Here is a 19,728-nt window from a genome sequence, read left to right on the forward strand (position 1 = left end):
AGAGCTCATTTCACATGACTTTATTATCACAGATATCATACATTTCCTTTATATCAGAAATCTTCTGATATTCCATCATTACTCAGAATTTTGGTATTCAGATACCAAAGATGGTTCACCTGTTCTATAGACAATCTCACCCATATGTTATCTTGATACCATTCCTTATTGTTTTTCAATATAAACAACACCTTGTTTTTTCCTCTGTAATCACATCCTGCACCCGTTGTTAATCACTATAACAGAGACTTATCTAACCATGAGCTCAAATTAACCTGAGTTGTAACAAAGAAATATCTTTGATTTAGTTAATATGTTGTCCATAAAAAGAAAATTGAAAAAACAAAACGATATTCGAATTACATTAGAAAAACATCTCCTTGATAATCATTCCAAGCCACATATAAAAAGATGCCTCTACCACAAATCAAACAGCAAGTAAAGGACATGGTCAGAATTTGACAAGGAAGAGAGGAGGATAACTGGTTGCAGATTCTCAATGAGGATGCCTCTACCACAAATCTAAATGGGAGAATTGGGTCTCAATTCTCAATGAGGATCCTAATTGCTTGCTTTCTGGTTGCAGATAACTGACAAACAGAAGTTGCCTTTAGCGTGAAGCTGCTGCAACTCTAGAAGGGCTCGAGATGGTGCACGAAGAAAGAATTCCGTATATCATAGTTTGGGTCTGACTCCCAAGTGTTAGTTAGCGAACATTTTAAACAGGACCTATGCTCCTCCATTGTCCATTGTCCATTGTTAATGCAAGCAGAAATATTTTCTTTTGGTTGAAAAATGTCAGTCTTGTTGGACAGTTTCTTAGCCATCAGAGCATAGTATGCTGTTAAACTCCACATTTTTGGGTCGCATGTGTACTTTTTTTTTTAAGTATTATATAATATTATATTTGCAAAACAAAAGACTTTGATACCAACCATATCTAGGTGGAAAGTCAGGTTAGTTTGTAGACAAGCAATCATTGAGGTCTTGTAAGTGTAAATGGATTCTTGATTAAAAATAAACAAATCACCATTAAAACAATCATTAAGTTAGTTCATGCAAGAAACCAATAACATAGAAGGTTCAGTCATTCAGATACTTCAAAGTTCAAACATTAAGAGTTCAGAAAGATTGTTTGTGAAGCAAGGTCACAAGATAAGAAAAAGCATTTAAATGACATTTATTTCAAAAACTGAATGCTGGAATCTTAAACAGTTTTGCTATACTCCTTGCAATTACAAGGTGTCCACCTATGACATCAAATAACATATAAGAACATTCATACATAAAAAATTATAATAAAAGGTCCAGGGAAAAAAGATATGAACTTACAGCAATCATGACGCTTTGATGAAATATAAGGGGTGAGAGGAAAACCCAGAATATGTCGTAGAAAAATGCGCAGCAAAGAAGAATTGAAGCCACCTGAATATATGCAAATATTAGATAAATAAAATTTTGTCAGCTCATCACAACATAGATCTTGTTCTTCATATTACCTTTATATTTGGTAACTCAAGCACTTGCAACACCGTTATCATTAAAGTGATGCCCTGAATAAATTATAAAGAACAGTTCCAGTAAGAAAAAAATTAATCCTGAAAAAATGGGCATGCCCCATCTTGAAGCACATAGAATGAAAGGTATGCAAAATCTTCTATGAGAAGAAAAAAAAGGTCCTTTTTTACATTCAATTTCAAACATGTGGCGCATATTCTTGGCCAAATGTTGGAAGAATGAAATTTTATTTCTGTACATAATCACAGATAAATAATTACATATGAACCGTTAAATGTAGTAGGTATGCTGTCAAAAGTCATATATCATGTGATAATTTCAGTGTTTCTAAAAGTTTTTATGCATGTGTTTTTTTATATATAATTTGTAATTGGTCTTAGAAACACGTTCCAATTTATTAGTGAAGCGAAGAAACAAAAAAAAGGGGGCCTAGTAGGAGCTTTATGGTCCAAACCAATTTGAGATCAGGGTTCGCTATACCACTCGGTATGGGTGGTACATACCGGTCCGATAGAAGATTGGTACACAGACCACCCTCTACCGGGCAGTACCCATTACATGACCCCATATTGAGCGATACAGGGTCTATACCGACCGACCGTTACCGATTAAGGGCTCAGATTGCTCTATTTTAAACGGTCAATTTGATCGTTTGAACAATTTTAGCATGCAAAGGTAAAGGGGAAGACAATAACATCAATCACACCGTTGGAAAGAATCAAGTCGAGCGATTTGACACCTTATCAATTGCATTCAACAACCTGTTGGTTTTGGTCGATGACTCGTATCGGTACCAAACTAAGATTTCAAAACTTGCTACTTGGTGCTTTTAATAGTTTAGTTAGCTATACACAAGTATTATAGGTGAGGTCACCTAAACATGACATTAGGATTGAATGTCATTGCTTTATGTTTGTAAAAATGTCAAGTTGTTATGAGAATATGTTATATGAACTGGTTAAGTATTTATAGTTTTATGAATCAATAAACCTAATAACTTTAAGCCAATCACTGCAAGTTTGTGGTACTTGATCCTGAATATTAACCAACCAAACTGTGAACAATGGAATAATTCTGCATAAAAGATTCAAGATGATGACAGAGTAACAGAAACATGTAAAACACCAGTTTGAACTAACTTACGAGGATATCTTGGCCAATCCATGCATGTGGTGAATGTCGATTTCCAACCCAAATAATGGAAAATGCAATGCAAAAAGGTAGAACCACAATGGCAATAACTGAAACCTTCCCTAAAATGGGAATGTTTATTTTCATTTGTCTGCAGCGTTTGGAAGCTCTGGATAATAGAATTGAATAGGAAAATTAATAAAAAGTAAAAGGAAAAGTTACCATCATGAAAACAAGTTAAAAAAATTGTGCGCAACTAACTAAAGTGCTGGTTCATGCAAACATACCTTGAAATAAGTGATACTATGCAGAAATGCATTCCCTGATATAAAGACACTTCAAAAGAAACATCAGAAGACAAACAAAATGGCTAACAAATCCAAAATATAATATTTGTTATTGATAAAATTATGGACTTCTTACAGGGACAGGTCTTCAATGTATTCAGTACCTGTGAACCCGCTAAGGAGAATATCACGTTCAGTGCAAAGACAAATGAAGAAGACATAAAGAAAAAGAGCACCACCAAGAAAGCTGATGCTACTATTACAAAAGCTATAGCTCCCACGGCTTTAATTTTTAAAGTATTCTTCTCAGAATCTTCTTGATTTGTTTCAGCACTAGGTTGATTCTGTCCATTAAAGTAGAGCTATCAATTAACTGTACACTTACAAGCACTACATGTTGACAATATGAAAAAAGAAATCATATATAATTGGCACTGAGCATACTGCATATATCCATTGCTTACTTGTCAACAGGCAAAAGTGAAGCTAACAAACATAGACCTAAATGTAAGCAAACTATTTCAGTGCCTAGGCATTATTTCAAAGCCCTTAATATTGGGCATCATGCTCATGCATCCCTTCAGAAGAACTAGCTAAAAACGAAAGAACAAAGCCAAGACCATTCTAATATTGCAACTTTACCCACATAATTGTGATTGAATATTGTATTTTGTAGATGTAGTCAAACCTTCTATATATAGTAAAACCTGCAGTTCCCAGTGAGTTCTAGAAAGTAGTCACTAGCCACAATGGCCTTACATAGTCGTTTGGGGAGCTAGATATATGTATATGACAGCATTAAGCCAGTTGTAGCAAGGCATTGGCTGCTGTAAAGGCCTCTATGCTATAGGCCAATAGTGGCCAACTCAAGTCCATTACACATTTTAGTAACAAGATCCACAGATATTGGTCACAGAATGCTAAAGAAAAATGAAGCCCTTTAGCTATCAGGTTTAACTCCAAGGCTAGCAATGCAGTTTATATGAAAGAATTTTAAAGTTTGTTTTTAACTTGAATAAAAACAATAAAGCAAAAAAAAGAAGACAGATTACCCCATCCTCAAAAAACAGTGACTAATTTGTTTTCCCATCCTCAAAAGATTCTACCTAATAGTATCATCGTTGTTCGACGAATTGATTCTCATTTTTCAACTTTTGTGTTCTCTCCATGTATAACAATCTCTAGTATACTATATCTTACTTGTTTGATAATGTTTCAGTATATTGATCACACATTATATTTGATATCTTGTTTCTACATTGTACATCTTATCAACAATCATGTTCATGGTTTATAACACTGGTTGGACCAGTAATAACCAGTAGGAATTTTTCGATCTGACCAGGAACCACTAATGGTACAAGTAGTTCAACACAAGGACTATTGTACCACCCGAAATGGTATGGTATGGGCCGGTACATAGACCACCCCCGTTTCAAGCAGCCCAGTTAAAAATATTAAAAAAAGAAAAAGTGGTGGGTCCCATCCAACTCAGCATTAGAAAAGAAAAAAAAAACAAATTAGGGCTCATGAATGCGAGCCCTCTTCTTGCGTACAACACTCACCTCTTCTCCTCTTCTTCCTCCTTCTTGGTACCATACCCATCTGATATGAAATCCGTGTTGGTATTGAACCAATATTTAAATCCTTGATCATGTCGTGATTTGGCATTTTGATGTTTGTATTATTGCATGGCATCTACTCTACATGAATCATGTGTGGTGCTGTTTATATCAACATATGGTCTTAAGATCTTTGTTAAAAAAACATAATTTAATTCATTTTGATAATACAAGTCATAATTTTTTAAAATAGTGGTCTGCTTTGAGCTTGTAGTGCCTACTAGTGCACCAATCAGTAATCTTCCATGAAGACCTGTAATTACATACCTGCTACGCCTAGTTAACATAAAATGTTGTTCAATAAAAAATACTCTGATAAAAACACAAGCCAATGCAGGTCCTTATGAAGTATTTCATACATGTGCATTAGTAACAATAGTTCTCCTGGAGAGCATTTTAGTGTCCTGGCAAGATTCTTGTCTCTTTCTTTAATTTTCCAGGTAATTTCATTTCGATGTCAACAAAATATGTTTTAATCTAGGCCACATTCACAGATTTAAATCATGGAAAGTACAAATCCTTGTTTGGTATATGTGCAGTATTATTGAGAGCCATTTTCATAGTTGAACTTAAAATTGACTTAACCTCCAAAGCTTGTTAATGCACACATACATATGCAACCTTTACATTTTTTAGGCACATATGAGCAAACACATATATAACCTCCAGCTGCTAGATAAGTGACAAATTATCATTTGCAAAAGAATGTCAAGTAAATCAAAAAGTTCATACAAGTCAGCATGAGTAACTAAAGACCAGATATGTCAGAGTAGCAAACTAAACTAGAACATAGAAAACCAAGCTACAATATGTAGAATTGTAGATCATATCAGATAAAAATAAGTACAAATAAATTGGAGAACAAAAATCTTGATTTAGCCACAACTTATAATTTTTTTCTCATGTTTTGAAAAACTTTAGAGCAGAAAACTTATAGTTTATCAGAAGCTTCATTACAATAAACAAAGGATCACCATTTGATGCTCCTTCAAAAGCAGAAAATAATTGAGTTTAAGTTAAAACTAGGAATAGTCCTTACTCAATTATTTCTACTTACAAGTCAAGAGGACACTAAAATAATAAGTTTAGCATTTTGAAAATTAAAAATTTGCAAGTAGAAAGAACTTCCATCTGGATTGATTATAATGCTCACCAACCTGCTCATGTGCTGTGAATTCATCCCAAAAAGAGGCACTGACAATGGTTCCAACAGCCATTAATACCAAAAAGACCACTGAGATATCCAGAATAGGCCGAGTTGGTGAGTATAGTAGGATGTCCACTGTGATATTTAAAAATAGCCTTTGGTAAGAGAATGCTGAAGAACAAAATTAAACATGTATGGTAAACAAGGTTTAAATTAAATTTAAATAATGGTCTTTGCTCAAAGTAGTCAAACACCAAACAAGCAAAAAAATCAAAAACCAGTCAGAAGCATTAAGATTCAAGAGATGCTATCAGGTATCGACCATGCATTTTAGGCAGTAACTGCATCTCCACCAGGTGGAAATTTTTTAATAACATGGAGAAAATTTGCTGCTGAATTACTTTGAGAAAACAAGTCTTTGTATATAACTATATGATTACCAGATATGATGATTGTAGAAGATTTGCAAGGAAGAGAAGCCATCTCATTATGGAAGAATATTGCCAAAGCAAAAGTTGAATTACTCAACAAAACATACTAGATAGATACATAAAGTACACATCCATAGTGGATTCTTGTAGAAGGACATTTTCACCTAGGTACAGCAATAATTATTCCTTAAGAAATTAAGATGCACACTATAATACTACAGATGACATAAACTTTTATCTTTATGTACTTAGTTTAAATTTTTTAAAAATTATTATGGCAAAAACAAGCAGCCAAATCAAATAAAGAATTTAATCATCAAATAAAATAATGCCGTAAAACTACACAAAGAAAAGAAAATTAAAAAAATAAAAGGAACTATCAATAAAACTTTTAGATTATAATTCAACTTATGGTCAGTATCAGCATCATAATAATTACCAGACCAACCACCTAAAATATCAATTATTCATAACCTTCATCAAAAGAAAAGATGATCATTTAAGAGGATCCAGAGAACATCTACAGGCATACACTTATTTGAGTTGTTTCAGCTAATCGCTAAATTATTATGGAAAGCAGTATGTATATAAGGATTTAATTCCCACGTTTACAAGCATTTTAAAATAATATATAATAAAACATTGCACATAATCACATATCATAAGTGATAAGACAACCTTATCTGTTTGATGGTCAACAAGAAACAAATGGTAACCAACCTACAGAAATTCAAGACAAATAAATATTGTCTGGTGACTCCGATCTATATATATACATATATAAGGCACTATTATTATTCAAGCTCTTTTTGCATAAAAAGGAGCCAGCTACATAATTTCCTCAAATATGTATTGGTTGAGAACTGAATTTAGTGGGTTATATAATTCTTATTTGCTTTATTTGTTATTTTGCTGTTTGTGACTGCCTGATATATGGGGCATGTAACTGTGCTAAACAAGTAAACATAACTTTGAAGATACTGCAAAATGCAAATAAGATCAGCTGTTTGGATCAATTCTGTAGGTTTCTTACATGACAACCAGCAAGGGAGGAGGATGGAGGATCAGGATAGTAAAAGCCTAAAAGGTGCTCAATTTTAAGTGTGTTTCGTTCAAAATGAATATGAACGTGTTGGGTACATTATGGAGTCATGGACATGGATACATGTTAGATTTCGAGAAATACGAAAACAAAACCAAATATTGCTAAAACTGGTTTTGATACTTGATAGAAATCTGACTTAACCAAATATTGCAAAAGGTACATAATTGTTTTATGGAGATAAATATATATATATATTCCTTGATAATATTAGAATACAAGTATTTGACGAGAAGCCACTTAAAAAAAGATAAGAAATTTTATTATATCACAGGCAATAAAATGTAACATGTTTAACTCATGAGAAGCATAATTTATATTGAATAATTGGCCTTATAAAGGTTTGTTGTTGTTACTGTAGATTGATTTTGATATTTCCTTAAATTGGTTGGCATGTATTTGTAGAAATAAATACTTTAATCCATCTCAGACATTTAGGATAAATTATGGCTTGAAAAAGAATGCAAACATGTACTTGTTTTTACATCTGCATCAGTATTCATTTTTTTTCGATCCAAATCCATATCCATATCCATATCCAGACACCATCAGACTTAGTGCAGATGTTAATCTGCCTTTGAAGAAGAAATATCAAAATCAGAACCATACAACTAAATCCTCACACATAATATAAAGTGAAAGTTCACTTGTACATTTAAAACTCACCCTTGCCACCACTAGACATAGATCTTCTTAGATAGTCCCCTGCTGACTTTGGTATCATAACAACAGGAATTGTAATACTCAGATGAGTTTCATTTTTAGTGCACACCATTTCAGTAAGATCTGAGATGTAGCAGATAAATTGTTAGATGACAAGAAACGGATTGTTTCTATAAGAATTTGTAACTGGAGAAACATACTTTGAAGGGAAAAGAGGAGAAATATTACCTTCATCATCATTTATCACCATCAAACCTGCTGCACCACTGGACTCTGCAATTTCTGCCTTGGTTGCATAAGTGCAATTTCCACGCTCGGCAACAACAAAAGAGTTTGATAACTGCAACAGAAGGAGCACCTTAGGAAGGCCAAAATAAAAAAGGGAAAGGAACAAATATATCTATAAAACAAGGACATACTTAGTATCTTAATATCTATGTGGAGACAGTAAGAGATGAAAGGAGCAATAGTGAAATAAACTAAATTTGATTATCATGTCCCACAATGGAGTTTCATCATTAGAAATTTTCTGAACAAATCCCCTTAATTTGGGATGTTCTTGATTGACAGGGAGTCGTCAATTGATTAACTTATAAGAACATCTATTTTGTGCTAATCAAGGATTTAATGCCTGTCAAACCAATACAAGCTGCCCAGAATTTACAGGTTCAACTATTTATCTGTGCGCAAACTGAGGTACTGGACAGCACTGGTTTGACCCAAGATCACAGTCTGGTACATAGCAACTACTGCACTTACCACTCAAGTATATGAAGTTTGAACCATATAAATTTGTACAACGTGGTAAGTCTAATGCAAATCATTTCTCCTCCCAACACTCAAAGCAGATCTGGGGCTGAAATTTCAGAAACAAAACCATTCAAGCTGTTGTCTGCCATCTTTTACTCTTCTCCCCAATCAAGCTTCGGATCTCAAGCAAGGGAAGAACTCTCCAAGATGATAGACATCTTAATTTTTTCATTAATCTTCATTTGTATGTATTACTTCTCTTGCTTCATTTCAATTGTTGTCATTTACACATCAAACTTTTAATAAGCAGCTCATGATTAAAGTTAACTGAGGCTGGATATATGCATATCTAACCTAGATCTATGAAAAAACTAGGCTTCAGATGTTTGCGACTGTTGCAGAATCAATTTCATGGGTCAAGGTAAAATTTTGACAATTGATCTCAGCATGTAAAATCAGATGGATCTTACTGTCCACCAGAACAGCATAGTAATAGTACCGGTTTTGTAGCACCGTTAAACCTTCATCTCACATTTGGTGGAGCACAATATCAGGACCAAACCATGTCTAACAACCAGTGTAGTCAAAGGCACTAGGCACTAGAATGCCTCAAGGTACCAAAATGCACAAGGTGCTAGGCATTCGCCTAGGCAAGAAACTAAACGATCGCAAATATTAAAATTTTAAAAAATATATAATTAAGGAGAAGAGGGAGGAGGAGGAGAAGGAAAGAGAGGGGGACTGTCAAGGTCCGAGGAGGCTTGGCAACTGTCAGTTGTGAGGGGAGATACCCAAGAGGAGGTGGTGATGGTGGGAGGGTGAGGGGGAAATGAGGGCAATGACGGAGAAGGAAAAAGAGACAGGGGACAGTTAGAGGAAAAGGAATTAGGTAGGAAGAGAAAGAGGAAGGAAAAGGAATCAGGCAAGAGGAGAAAGAGGATGAGGAGGGAGAGGGGGTTGTTGGTTGGAAGGGAACTATCGAGGGGCGATAATAAAGGAGGAAAAAGAGGGAGGGATAGCGAGGGGGAAGGAGAGAGAGAAGAAGCAGAGAGGAGAAGAGGGAGATGGAATAAGGTAGGAGGAGATCTAAGGAGGCTCGGCAGGGGCTATCAAGGAGGCCCAGCAGTCGGCGACAACAGCAGAAGAAAAACACACTACCGGAGGGCCACCATGTGAGTGTTGCCTTTGCCATGGTGGAAGAAGGAAGCTCTCCACCCTAGGTTTATATCAGGGTCGGTCTCGCGTGTGAGGGAGGGGGAAGGTTGAGTGATGTGTGTCATCTGGTTCGATCTGACCAATATCATTCTCATATAGTATGATCAAACTAGGATCAATTGAGGCATGGTCCTGAGCCGCACGGAGAAAGGTCTTGGGCACACTTGGGCCACATCCAGTTGAAATCACCCACCAGCCCACCATCAATGACTTCTCTGCTACCAACAACATATGACAAGGGAACCTACGAGAAATATCATTCCTAGGCTTTGAACACATATAATGTTTCATAGGTTCTTAGCAAGGCATGTATTTTGTATGTGGTTAGCTTGTGATTATCAAAGCTTATAATCTTATTTCATCTATATGATTGAACTTGTTTGTATTCAAATAAGTTGATGTTGTATATATCTAATTGTACATGTTTAGAACTTCTTCTTATCATCTTATGTCTTTAAGATATGATTAATAATGTCATATATGTGAGCAGTTGATGGATTATAGGAAGCTTTAAGTTTGGACACCGTGTATGACCTGCTGTTTCAACTTGATGATAAAAGGCATTGGTAACATTGCATCTGCAGCTTGATAGATGACACCATGTGATGCTTGATTGATTACACCACACTTCTATAATGATGACTCGAATATGATGTTTGATGGGTTCGAACAGCAAAGAGCTTAGGGGATCCACTACTAGATAAGGCAAGAAATCCTCCATGTCCATCTCGTTTCATTTCAGAAGAAGTCAAAGAAGAGGAATTATAAGGGTCAAAGGATGTGGATCAATATGAGAAGTGTCCAATTGTCAAGACAAGAACCTTATTCCGTATATGTTTCAGTGTAATATTTGGTGTCTTCTAGACTGAAACTAATTCAATTTTATTTCTATGTTTTGATTGAACGAAGAAAGTATATCACCAATGTCAGTATGCTAGTACATACTAAATGTGGCAATCCAAAGGACCAGAACCAGCCTTTTACCATGCTATAGTGCATTGATAATATATTGTGTGTCAATATATAATGACCACTGAATCAAAGTTGTTGCTCGCTTTATACAATTGGCTATACCAACTTCAGCAACAAAGCAATAAAGGCAACCGATGCTATGTAAATAGCTCAAAAGATCGTTAGCTGATCTCTATAAGAAGCTCAGTTGAGCTTCTTGAGCTTTCAGGCTCCAAGCATAATACATTCATAAACCTCTTCTCTTTCTCTACCCTTCCTCCATCAGCTCTTTTCCCAAACATCCTTCCTCCTATTAAATCTATTCAATTTGTCGAAGAAGTTCAATTCCTGAAGAAGTTCAATTAGGTAAATCTGAAGTTTAATCTTTGTTTAAAGACTTAATTTAGAGGCTTCTCAACCAGCTCGCATATAGACGCTTGGGGAAGCCAGTCTACATCCATCACAGCATACACTGAGTCTGCTTCGCTGTGTTGACATTGATAAGGAAATAGAGGAACCCAAGACTGATAGCTCTGTCAGGATGATAAAGACTGGATGAGGTAGAAGACCCCCACATCATTCTCAATTTGATATTGAGGTCGTGCAAAAGGAAAAGGGATGACATAGGTCAAAGGATCAAGGAGAGGAAGCATAATGCCTGGTGGAAACACATGGCCAGACTTCTGGTAGTCGATCATCTAGGAGTTATGATAGTAGACAGCAAGTGCATGCATCTGGTAATCACAACAAGGGAAAGGCTTGGCTTCATGATTGCTTGATCTTAAGGTCCACAAATATATTGTGGTTCAACTGATGATGGTGGTCAGAGCGGCCAATCTTATGTTCCTGCTACTCAGACATAGATGGATGGTGCGTGGATCGAAGAACAATATTTTAGTCATGCCACCCAAGGTACAGAACACAGAGCATGATGATCTACATAGCTTGTTTATGGCAAGAAAGGAAAGGAAAAAGCTCTAATTATTGATTCATAAGAGGATATGAGACATAGCCTATATGATACTGAGAAAGATAGTAGCTTCTCCTATTGGCAGCCTCCCTTCTATCTTAAATATCATGTTCAATAGATGCAAGGTGATGGTTGGTTATTCTTCTAATAGTCGAGTGCATCTTTTTTTTTTTCCAAACAGAACAGACTATCTATCAATCAAGAAGTCTGATACAGCCACTGCACTATTCATCAGAGCAAAAGACACTGTGAACAGGGCAAAAAGCATTGCAAAACGCAGGAGGCCAGCAATTCCTCCACAAAAAATCATTCTTACTTGATCTGACTATTACTCTAAGAGTCTAAGGTGTGTAGTCCAGTGCATCTTATGGTAAATAATAATAGTATAGTGAAGCATTCAATTAACCGACTTAGCAAATGAACTGGAAATGCAATGAAGAATTATGAAAAAAACAAGAATGAAGAACTTAAATACTCACTGCAAGATCTGACTAGCAATTTTTCAAGAATTGTGATAATAATCATCATGCTTGACATCAAAATGAAGCAAAGGAATTTTGTACAAGATATTGACTTCAAAAACTCTACATCTTTATCCTATTAAGCACCAACTCAAAGAAATGGAGAGGCCATTTCAGAATGAGATCAACAGACAAGAAACCTATATGCTACTGCAAATAACATGCCAATTGCTTTTTGCATAGCAGCTTCAAATAGAAAAAAAGATCCAACAAACATCTAGAGCACATATTATAAGATCAGCATATAAAATTAGGATGTTGACCTTGGAAGATAATTTGTTGCAGGAGTTAAATGGATTTGCAAGAATAGCAGGGAGTCTTAATGCTTTAGAAACACTGGTCGGCAACGAGGCACCAAATCTGGCACTAAGTCCATCTAAGCTTGCACTTTCATCACCATTCACCCAATTCTTTATTTTAACCTGAAAACACAAAAATATAGGTCTGCTACACATAAGAGTTTGTATCTTGTAGCAGATAACCATTAAACAACATGCTTGAAAATGCTTAGAGAGAATATGCACATATACATACGTATAATTCCATCTAGTTGTAAACTTGTTACAATAACATTCAGCTTCTAAAACTTAATAGAGCTTCTTCAGATTCAAAGAGAAGCCATTATTTATTCTAGTGAAAATATTTAGCATGCATGAGATGCAGTAAAGAGTAGAATCTTTCAACACTAATAAATCAAAATAGATGCATTTTTGAGTTAGGAGGGTGATGATATAAATAGATGAAAATGTGTGCTATTATCCCCTTCTCATAAAATCAGGAATTGTACTCATCATTTTAAAGCTCCCAATTATGTTAACCAAGAGAGCTGCATACAAGACATATGTTACAGTTGCTTACAACAAGCTTCCCCTGTCAATTTCACTTTCTTGTGTGCCCTTTCCTCTCTTTCTGTTCACCTTCTTTCTTCAACTTTGCTTTTCTCCCATTCTTTATGGTGACATGCAAGAAAACCGCATACAAATGTCTTGACTCTATGCAATTGTCATTGTTTCACTCAGAAAACACTAGCGCAGCAAGCACATGACATATTATATGCACTGATACCTTAACCCCAGATGCGAATATGGCTATAAGAGTCAAATTCAGATGTATTTCGACAATAGAAAATACAGGAAAGTTAGAAGGATACTAAAGTAATGAGTCATGTCAGAACACGTCACATGATATTCTATCTTATAAGAATATAGGATATTAAAAAAACTCATAAAAGGCTTGAGAGCAAGAAAGTTCCACTTTAAAACACATATTAGTTGAACTCATTACCAGAAGAATCCAACTGGATATGATCAATCAAATATGGATATTGGTTTGTGGCACTTGTCAACCAGTATAATAAAGTCTAGGTAAAACTAAAAGCAAACCACTCTGACATATCATCTAAAACATTTCAGCTTACAATAACTCTTTCACAGGTTGCAATTGGGCCCAATTGAAGCCACAAATATCGCATTTGTATTCTCACATCTAATTGAATTCTCCTGAAACTCATTTTTTTTACCAGCCAAATATTTTTTAGGAAACATATATTTTTTTGTTTTCTTTTTTTTACTATTTCTAGTTACTTATTTATGAGGATACATACATAAGAGGATAATAGGAACTTTAAGATAATATGATGGGGTCAAGATTGACCACACTGATAGGCACTGAAATTGGACTAGATCAGATGAATCAAGATATTGAAATTGGAGGGTTGGCAATGCAAAATAAATAATAAAAAATTAAACTATTTAAATAAAACTTATTTTCTTTCTTTGTTCCACTTCTCTTCTAACTGTTTTCCTCATCATCATCCTCCAACTGTGTACAGGAATTCAGTTAAAATTCCTGTACACGCCATGAACAACTAAGGACAGTTTTCAAGAAGGAAATTGCTCATTCTTGGTACCTAAGTTGCCAATGAGTTATTCATGGATTAGTAAGGACATCCTGTGACTTTCCTTAAGCAGCATTTCAAACCCTAAACCATATTCTATGCATTTCATATTTGTTCTTGTCAGCTGCAATTTTGTAGGGCTTTATAAGACAAGACACAAAGCACTATGATTCCAAATGCAGAAAAATGATGTGTTTTTCCTCATAATCAAAAGACTGAATGATGCTTAAGCTAGAGCATCCCGGCAACATCAACAAGTTAACCAATACCCATCACTTCCCAACGAGATTGTTGTGAGAAGAGCAAGACGAATGCACATTCTAGAATAACTCATCAAGCGTCGATCTGGACATGGCACCGATTCATCGTTTTGCCAAATCCTCACACCAGATTGTCAGAGACATAGAAACGAAACATCAAAAAGCTAATGGGGGGGGACGAATATTTACATCTTGGGAGGTGACATTGCAGCCAGGGGACGTGGAGGCGGATTCCCCGCCCTGCGACGCATCACCGGCGGCGAAACCCTTGAGATGAGAGGAGGCGAATAGGAAAACGAGGGCAAAATGGAGGAGAGGAAGAGGAGGAGAAGATCTTGGAATTGTCATGGCCGACACAATTTCCTCGTTCTCTTCCTTCTTCCACCCTCCGCTTTCCCCTCCCTTCTCCTCTCCACTCTCCTCGAAAACGAATCGAGACCCTGAGGCAATATATATCGCCTTCTCCAGGGATCCTAAACCAACGTACACACGTATTTATATGTGTCCGTGTCCGCCAACTGGCGGACGTTGCATACAATTTCCTATGCGTTTACTAAAGGCTTCGTGTATAGACAAGTGAATTGATTTGGTCCAGTTCTTTTTTATCGTTAACATTATATATATATATATATATATATATATATATATGGTTTTATATTTATTTCTTTAAATTTAAATATGTTAGTGCATATTCTAGTTATCTAATATGAGATAATGATTTGGATCCCATCGAAGTTCGTTCTAAGTTAGTCTCGGTCCAAGTAACTATTCACAAAATATCGAACCTACAAAATTTAGTTAAAGGCATTTTTAATAAATATCTTTTTGACAATCAAGTTAGTTTTGGATTCGGTCCGATCAAACTAGTCGATCAACATTAATAATGAAGTTTTCTACGAGAGAGCATTCTTGGGAAGTCCCCTTTATAGGTAACTTTTAAGATGGTTATGCTCAAAATAACCGATAGCAGGAAGGGAACATAAGGTGTTTCTGGTGGAGGCATGGTATGACATCTACTGAACCCAACACCCACGTTAGCTAACGCCAATTAAGGGATTGGATGGTTGGTCATTTAGTCATATATCACTTGTGGTGGTTACGTGTTGCCTAATCTAATCATCATATGTTGCATATGGTTTATATAGCCAGCTAGTCATATGTGTCCTACAAGCCAATCACGTGAGTGATGATACGTGTGACATAACATATAGTGTTTTTGCTTATTATTATTATAGTAATTTTTTACTTTATATTGCTTGTTGTATAGATATATTGTGATGTTCGTGGATCTATGTAATGAGAATCGGATCATGATGAGTTCATAAAAATGAGACTGATTCACCTTTAAACACAAGTCCTAAATAATCTCAATCATAGATTATTCGAAAAGGATATCGAGATAACCGGACAGACTAGTATACTATATATCCCTCCATATGATAGAGGCGGCTAATCTCATAGTTGCTCATATGGGGACACTAGAGATACAGTGCATATGCTCATTAGAGAATGAGTTCACTGATTGATCTGCTCATGGAATACTAGATGATTGATGATACCTTATTGTTAGATAGCGATTCCATCATCTTAGTAGTGTGTTTAGTCCTTAGACTTGAGACACCAAGGATATCTTGTATGAGTATTCCACTCTTTGATATCATGCTTATAGATCTAGAAGTTTTAGATCTAACACAACCGGTCATCGGGAGTGGTAGCCAACCTTACGAGGGCTATTGAGTGTCGATAGAGGATCATCCACTCTCAGTATCATAAAAGGAATATCCTATATATTCTTGCTCAAACAAATCCCTAGCTATGGTTATTCAGATTGAGAGAGAAAGAGTTCTTCGTGAGAATCCTATCAAAGCGATACTCGAATAGAAACCATATGAGTCTGATAGCACTATGCCCGGTATACGGTCTCTAGGGTAGTAGATGGATGAGGAACTATAGATATACGATAACTGAGGACAAATAGGTCCAATAGATTAGATTTCCCTTTATCATTTGAGGGCTGCGGCGTAGTGGCTTAGTACGTTCGTAGTCAATGAATTGAGCGAATTATTATGTAGATAATAATTCACTTAGCGAAAAAGAGTTCTAACAGGCATGACTCATGCCCAGCTCGATATTAGGCATAGAGGGTCATATACATATTATAGGTATTGCGACGAGTAAAGGTTCAGATATGAGATATCCGTTGGAGTCCCTATCTTATTGGATATCCAATAAGCTGTTAGGACTCTAGCTAGGAGAGTCCTAATTGAATTTTATTGAAAGGGGCATTCATGTAAAACTTACCTAGCCAACCCCTATTAAAGAGGTGAATAGATTGGCTAGGATTAGGGTTAGTTTGGAGGTTGCTTCTTAGAGTACGAGTCTTATTAGGAGTTGGTTAGAAGTATGAGTCTTGAGTAGGAGTCATATTAGGAGTTAGGATTTAGAAGCTCTATAAATAGTCATGTATTTATCCTTTTTTGATAAGTAATAGATGAATCTCTTAGCAGCCTTTGAGCAACAACTTGGAGGATGGAACCCTATAGAGTTCTAAGGAGGCCGATCCCTCAAAGCGATCATCCCCAAGCTTAGAATCCACTAGGGTTCTAACACTTAGTATCAGAGCAGCATTCTTGGTATCTTGCTACCCTTCCATAACCATCTATCAGCCCTCCACAACAGCCTAAAGCAATTCCAACAGTTACTTAAAAGGTCGTCGTCGAATTCCACTATCATCTCCACCATCGCGGATTATACTTTGATCTCCCCATGAATTGCAATAGGTTCTGGTTTCCTACCTTACTACTGCTATAATTTAGTTATCCTTATTTAAAAGTCCAGTCATCCATCAACCCTCCATAGCCGCCTAAAGCAATTTCCATAATTGCTTAAAAAATCATCGTTGAATTCCACCATCATCTCCACCATCACGGATCATCCTTTGATCTCCCCGTGAATTGCAATAGGTTCCGGTTTCCTACCTTACTGCTGCTACAATTTAGTTATCCTTATTCAAAAATCTAAAAAAATTGTTCCTATATTGCTGCATAAACCTTTCATCGCAGAGTTTTTATCTCTACGACGAAAGATGCACTACAAAATTTCAGTCGCATACCACAGTTTGTTTGATCTTGCTATTGTATTTTTTTCTATTCAAATCTCTACGAATTTTTTATGATAGCTTTGATATTTCCTAACAATGGATTTTCCTTTGGTTTCATAAAAAAATTCCCAATATAAACTGCTGATCTTTTACGTCCAAACTGCTAGATGCACTATAGAATTTCAACTGTATAACACAATTTATTTCATCTTGCTACTATGTTTTTTCTATCCAAATCTCTACAAAATTTTTACAACAGCTTTGATTCTTCCTAACAACGGATTTTCCTTTAGTTTTGTCAAAAAAAATTTTAACAAAACTTGGGGTATCCCACAACTATGAGTCATATGCACCTTGTGAGCTATACCTTCGTGGGAAACTGACCAACTCTCCATTTAATTGAATTGTAGAGAGAGCCACTAAGCTACTAAAACTCATTCATAGTGATGTATATAGACCCATGTCAACTCATGTCATTGGTGGTTACTCCTACTTCATTATCTTTACTAATGATTTCTCAAGGTATGGACTTGTGTACTTAATGAAGTACAAATCTGATGCCTTTGAGAAATTTAGAGATTATAAGAATCAAGTGGAGAATCAGATTGGAAAGAGTATTAAGACTCTTCGATCAGATCGAGGAGTGAGTACTTGAGTACAGAGTTTACCTAGTTCCTCAAGGACCATGAGATTCTATCCCAATGGACACCTCATTATATACCTCAACTTAATGGTATATATGAAAGGAAGAATCGTATACTGTTAGATATGGTGCGATCCATGATGAGTTTCGCTGACCTACCAATCTCATTTTGGGATATGCCCTAGAGACCACAGCTTACTTCTGAATAGAGTTCTAACTAAGTTAATAGTGTCTACACCATATGAGATATGAAAAGGGAAGAAGCTCGATTTTAAGATTGTTAAGATTTGAGGTCACCCTGCCCTCGCTAAAAGACACAACCCTAATAAGTTGGAATCGAGGATGGAGTGGTGCAAGTTCGTGGGATACCCCAAGGAAATAAGTTCGTGGGATGTGACTTAGCCTACAATGCCACAGGTATGCACTATTCACCTCATCTCATCTTCTCTTAGACATACTTATATTCATGATATGTGGAGTAGTGTCTAGCATAAACAAAGCATTATGCAATGTTTCTCTCATGATGATCTATCATTATCTAATAATATTGAACAATCATTATTCTAAAAAACTAATTTATATCCATTAACTATCAAATATAAAATAAAAATAATATTTTTGATAATAGAAGGAACAAAATAGCATGCATCTAATGCAATAATAGCTCTACCATGCAAATGTAGGGCGACCTCACCAACAACTATTGCAATAACTTTTACTCCATTGCTCATCTTGAGATCCATCTTGCCTCTCACCAATCTCATTTGTCTTGTTAGAATCTATAATGAATTGAAAATATGATAAGCACTATCGGTATCTAATACCCATGTGTTATCATAGGAGTTTGACAAATGGAGACTAATAATGAATGTACTTGAAGCTTCTCCAACCTTCTATTTTACCTATAAGGTACTCTTTGCAGTTCCTCTTCCAATGTCCATCTTTGCCGTAGTGGAAGCATTGGACTTTGTCCTTTGTCGGATCTTTCTTAGCAACCTTTACTTTACTTAATTTGCCCTTGCCCTTGCCCTTCTTAAGGGACTTTTTCTGCTTTCCTTTTCTTTCTAGTCTCTCCAGTGTAGAGAAATGGCTTATCTTTATTGATAGTGTTCTTTACCTCCCTCAACATACTGAGGAGCTTAGCGAGGGTCACCTCAAGCTTGTTTATATTAAAATTCATTATGAACTATGAAAATAAATCTAGTAGAGACTGAAGCATAATATCCACACACATGTTATCCTCTAGGACCATTCCTAGACCTATGAGTTTCTCTATCCACTCAATCATCTTTAGGACATGGTTCTAAACTGGTGTCCCCTCAGTCATCCTAGCATAAAAGAGGCTCTTGGATATCTCATATCGTTGAGTCTTTCCCTATTTCTCAAACAGTTTATGGACATGTAGAAGAATGGATCTGGCATCCATCATTTCATGTTATCTCTGTAACTTCGGAGTCATGGAGTCTAACATGTAACATTGAGTAAGAGTGGAGTCATCTATGTACTTCATGTAGCGAGCA

At 35.9% G+C, this 19,728-nt stretch overlaps 1 protein-coding gene across 1 annotated transcript in view; it reads right to left on the bottom strand.

Moving 5' to 3' along the window:
• LOC135596078 (signal peptide peptidase-like 2) overlaps nt 1-14,919 on the bottom strand; it is a 28,262-nt gene extending 13,343 nt beyond the window's left edge. Inside the window, exons 1-10 of the mRNA XM_065087784.1 lie at nt 14,655-14,919; nt 12,572-12,730; nt 8,130-8,241; nt 7,905-8,024; nt 5,716-5,840; nt 3,101-3,280; nt 2,937-2,971; nt 2,662-2,818; nt 1,500-1,553; nt 1,333-1,425 (exon numbers count right to left, since the gene is read on the bottom strand). Of these exons, the coding sequence (XP_064943856.1) occupies nt 1,333-1,425; nt 1,500-1,553; nt 2,662-2,818; nt 2,937-2,971; nt 3,101-3,280; nt 5,716-5,840; nt 7,905-8,024; nt 8,130-8,241; nt 12,572-12,730; nt 14,655-14,813 (1,194 nt within the window). The 5' untranslated portion in view covers nt 14,814-14,919. The remainder of the gene's footprint in view (nt 1-1,332; nt 1,426-1,499; nt 1,554-2,661; nt 2,819-2,936; nt 2,972-3,100; nt 3,281-5,715; nt 5,841-7,904; nt 8,025-8,129; nt 8,242-12,571; nt 12,731-14,654) is intronic.
• Between the last annotated feature and the right edge of the window lie 4,809 nt (nt 14,920-19,728).

Source organism: Musa acuminata, chromosome BXJ1-2, assembly GCF_036884655.1.
Source record: "Musa acuminata AAA Group cultivar baxijiao chromosome BXJ1-2, Cavendish_Baxijiao_AAA, whole genome shotgun sequence".
Taxonomy (NCBI): Eukaryota; Viridiplantae; Streptophyta; class Magnoliopsida; order Zingiberales; family Musaceae; genus Musa; species Musa acuminata.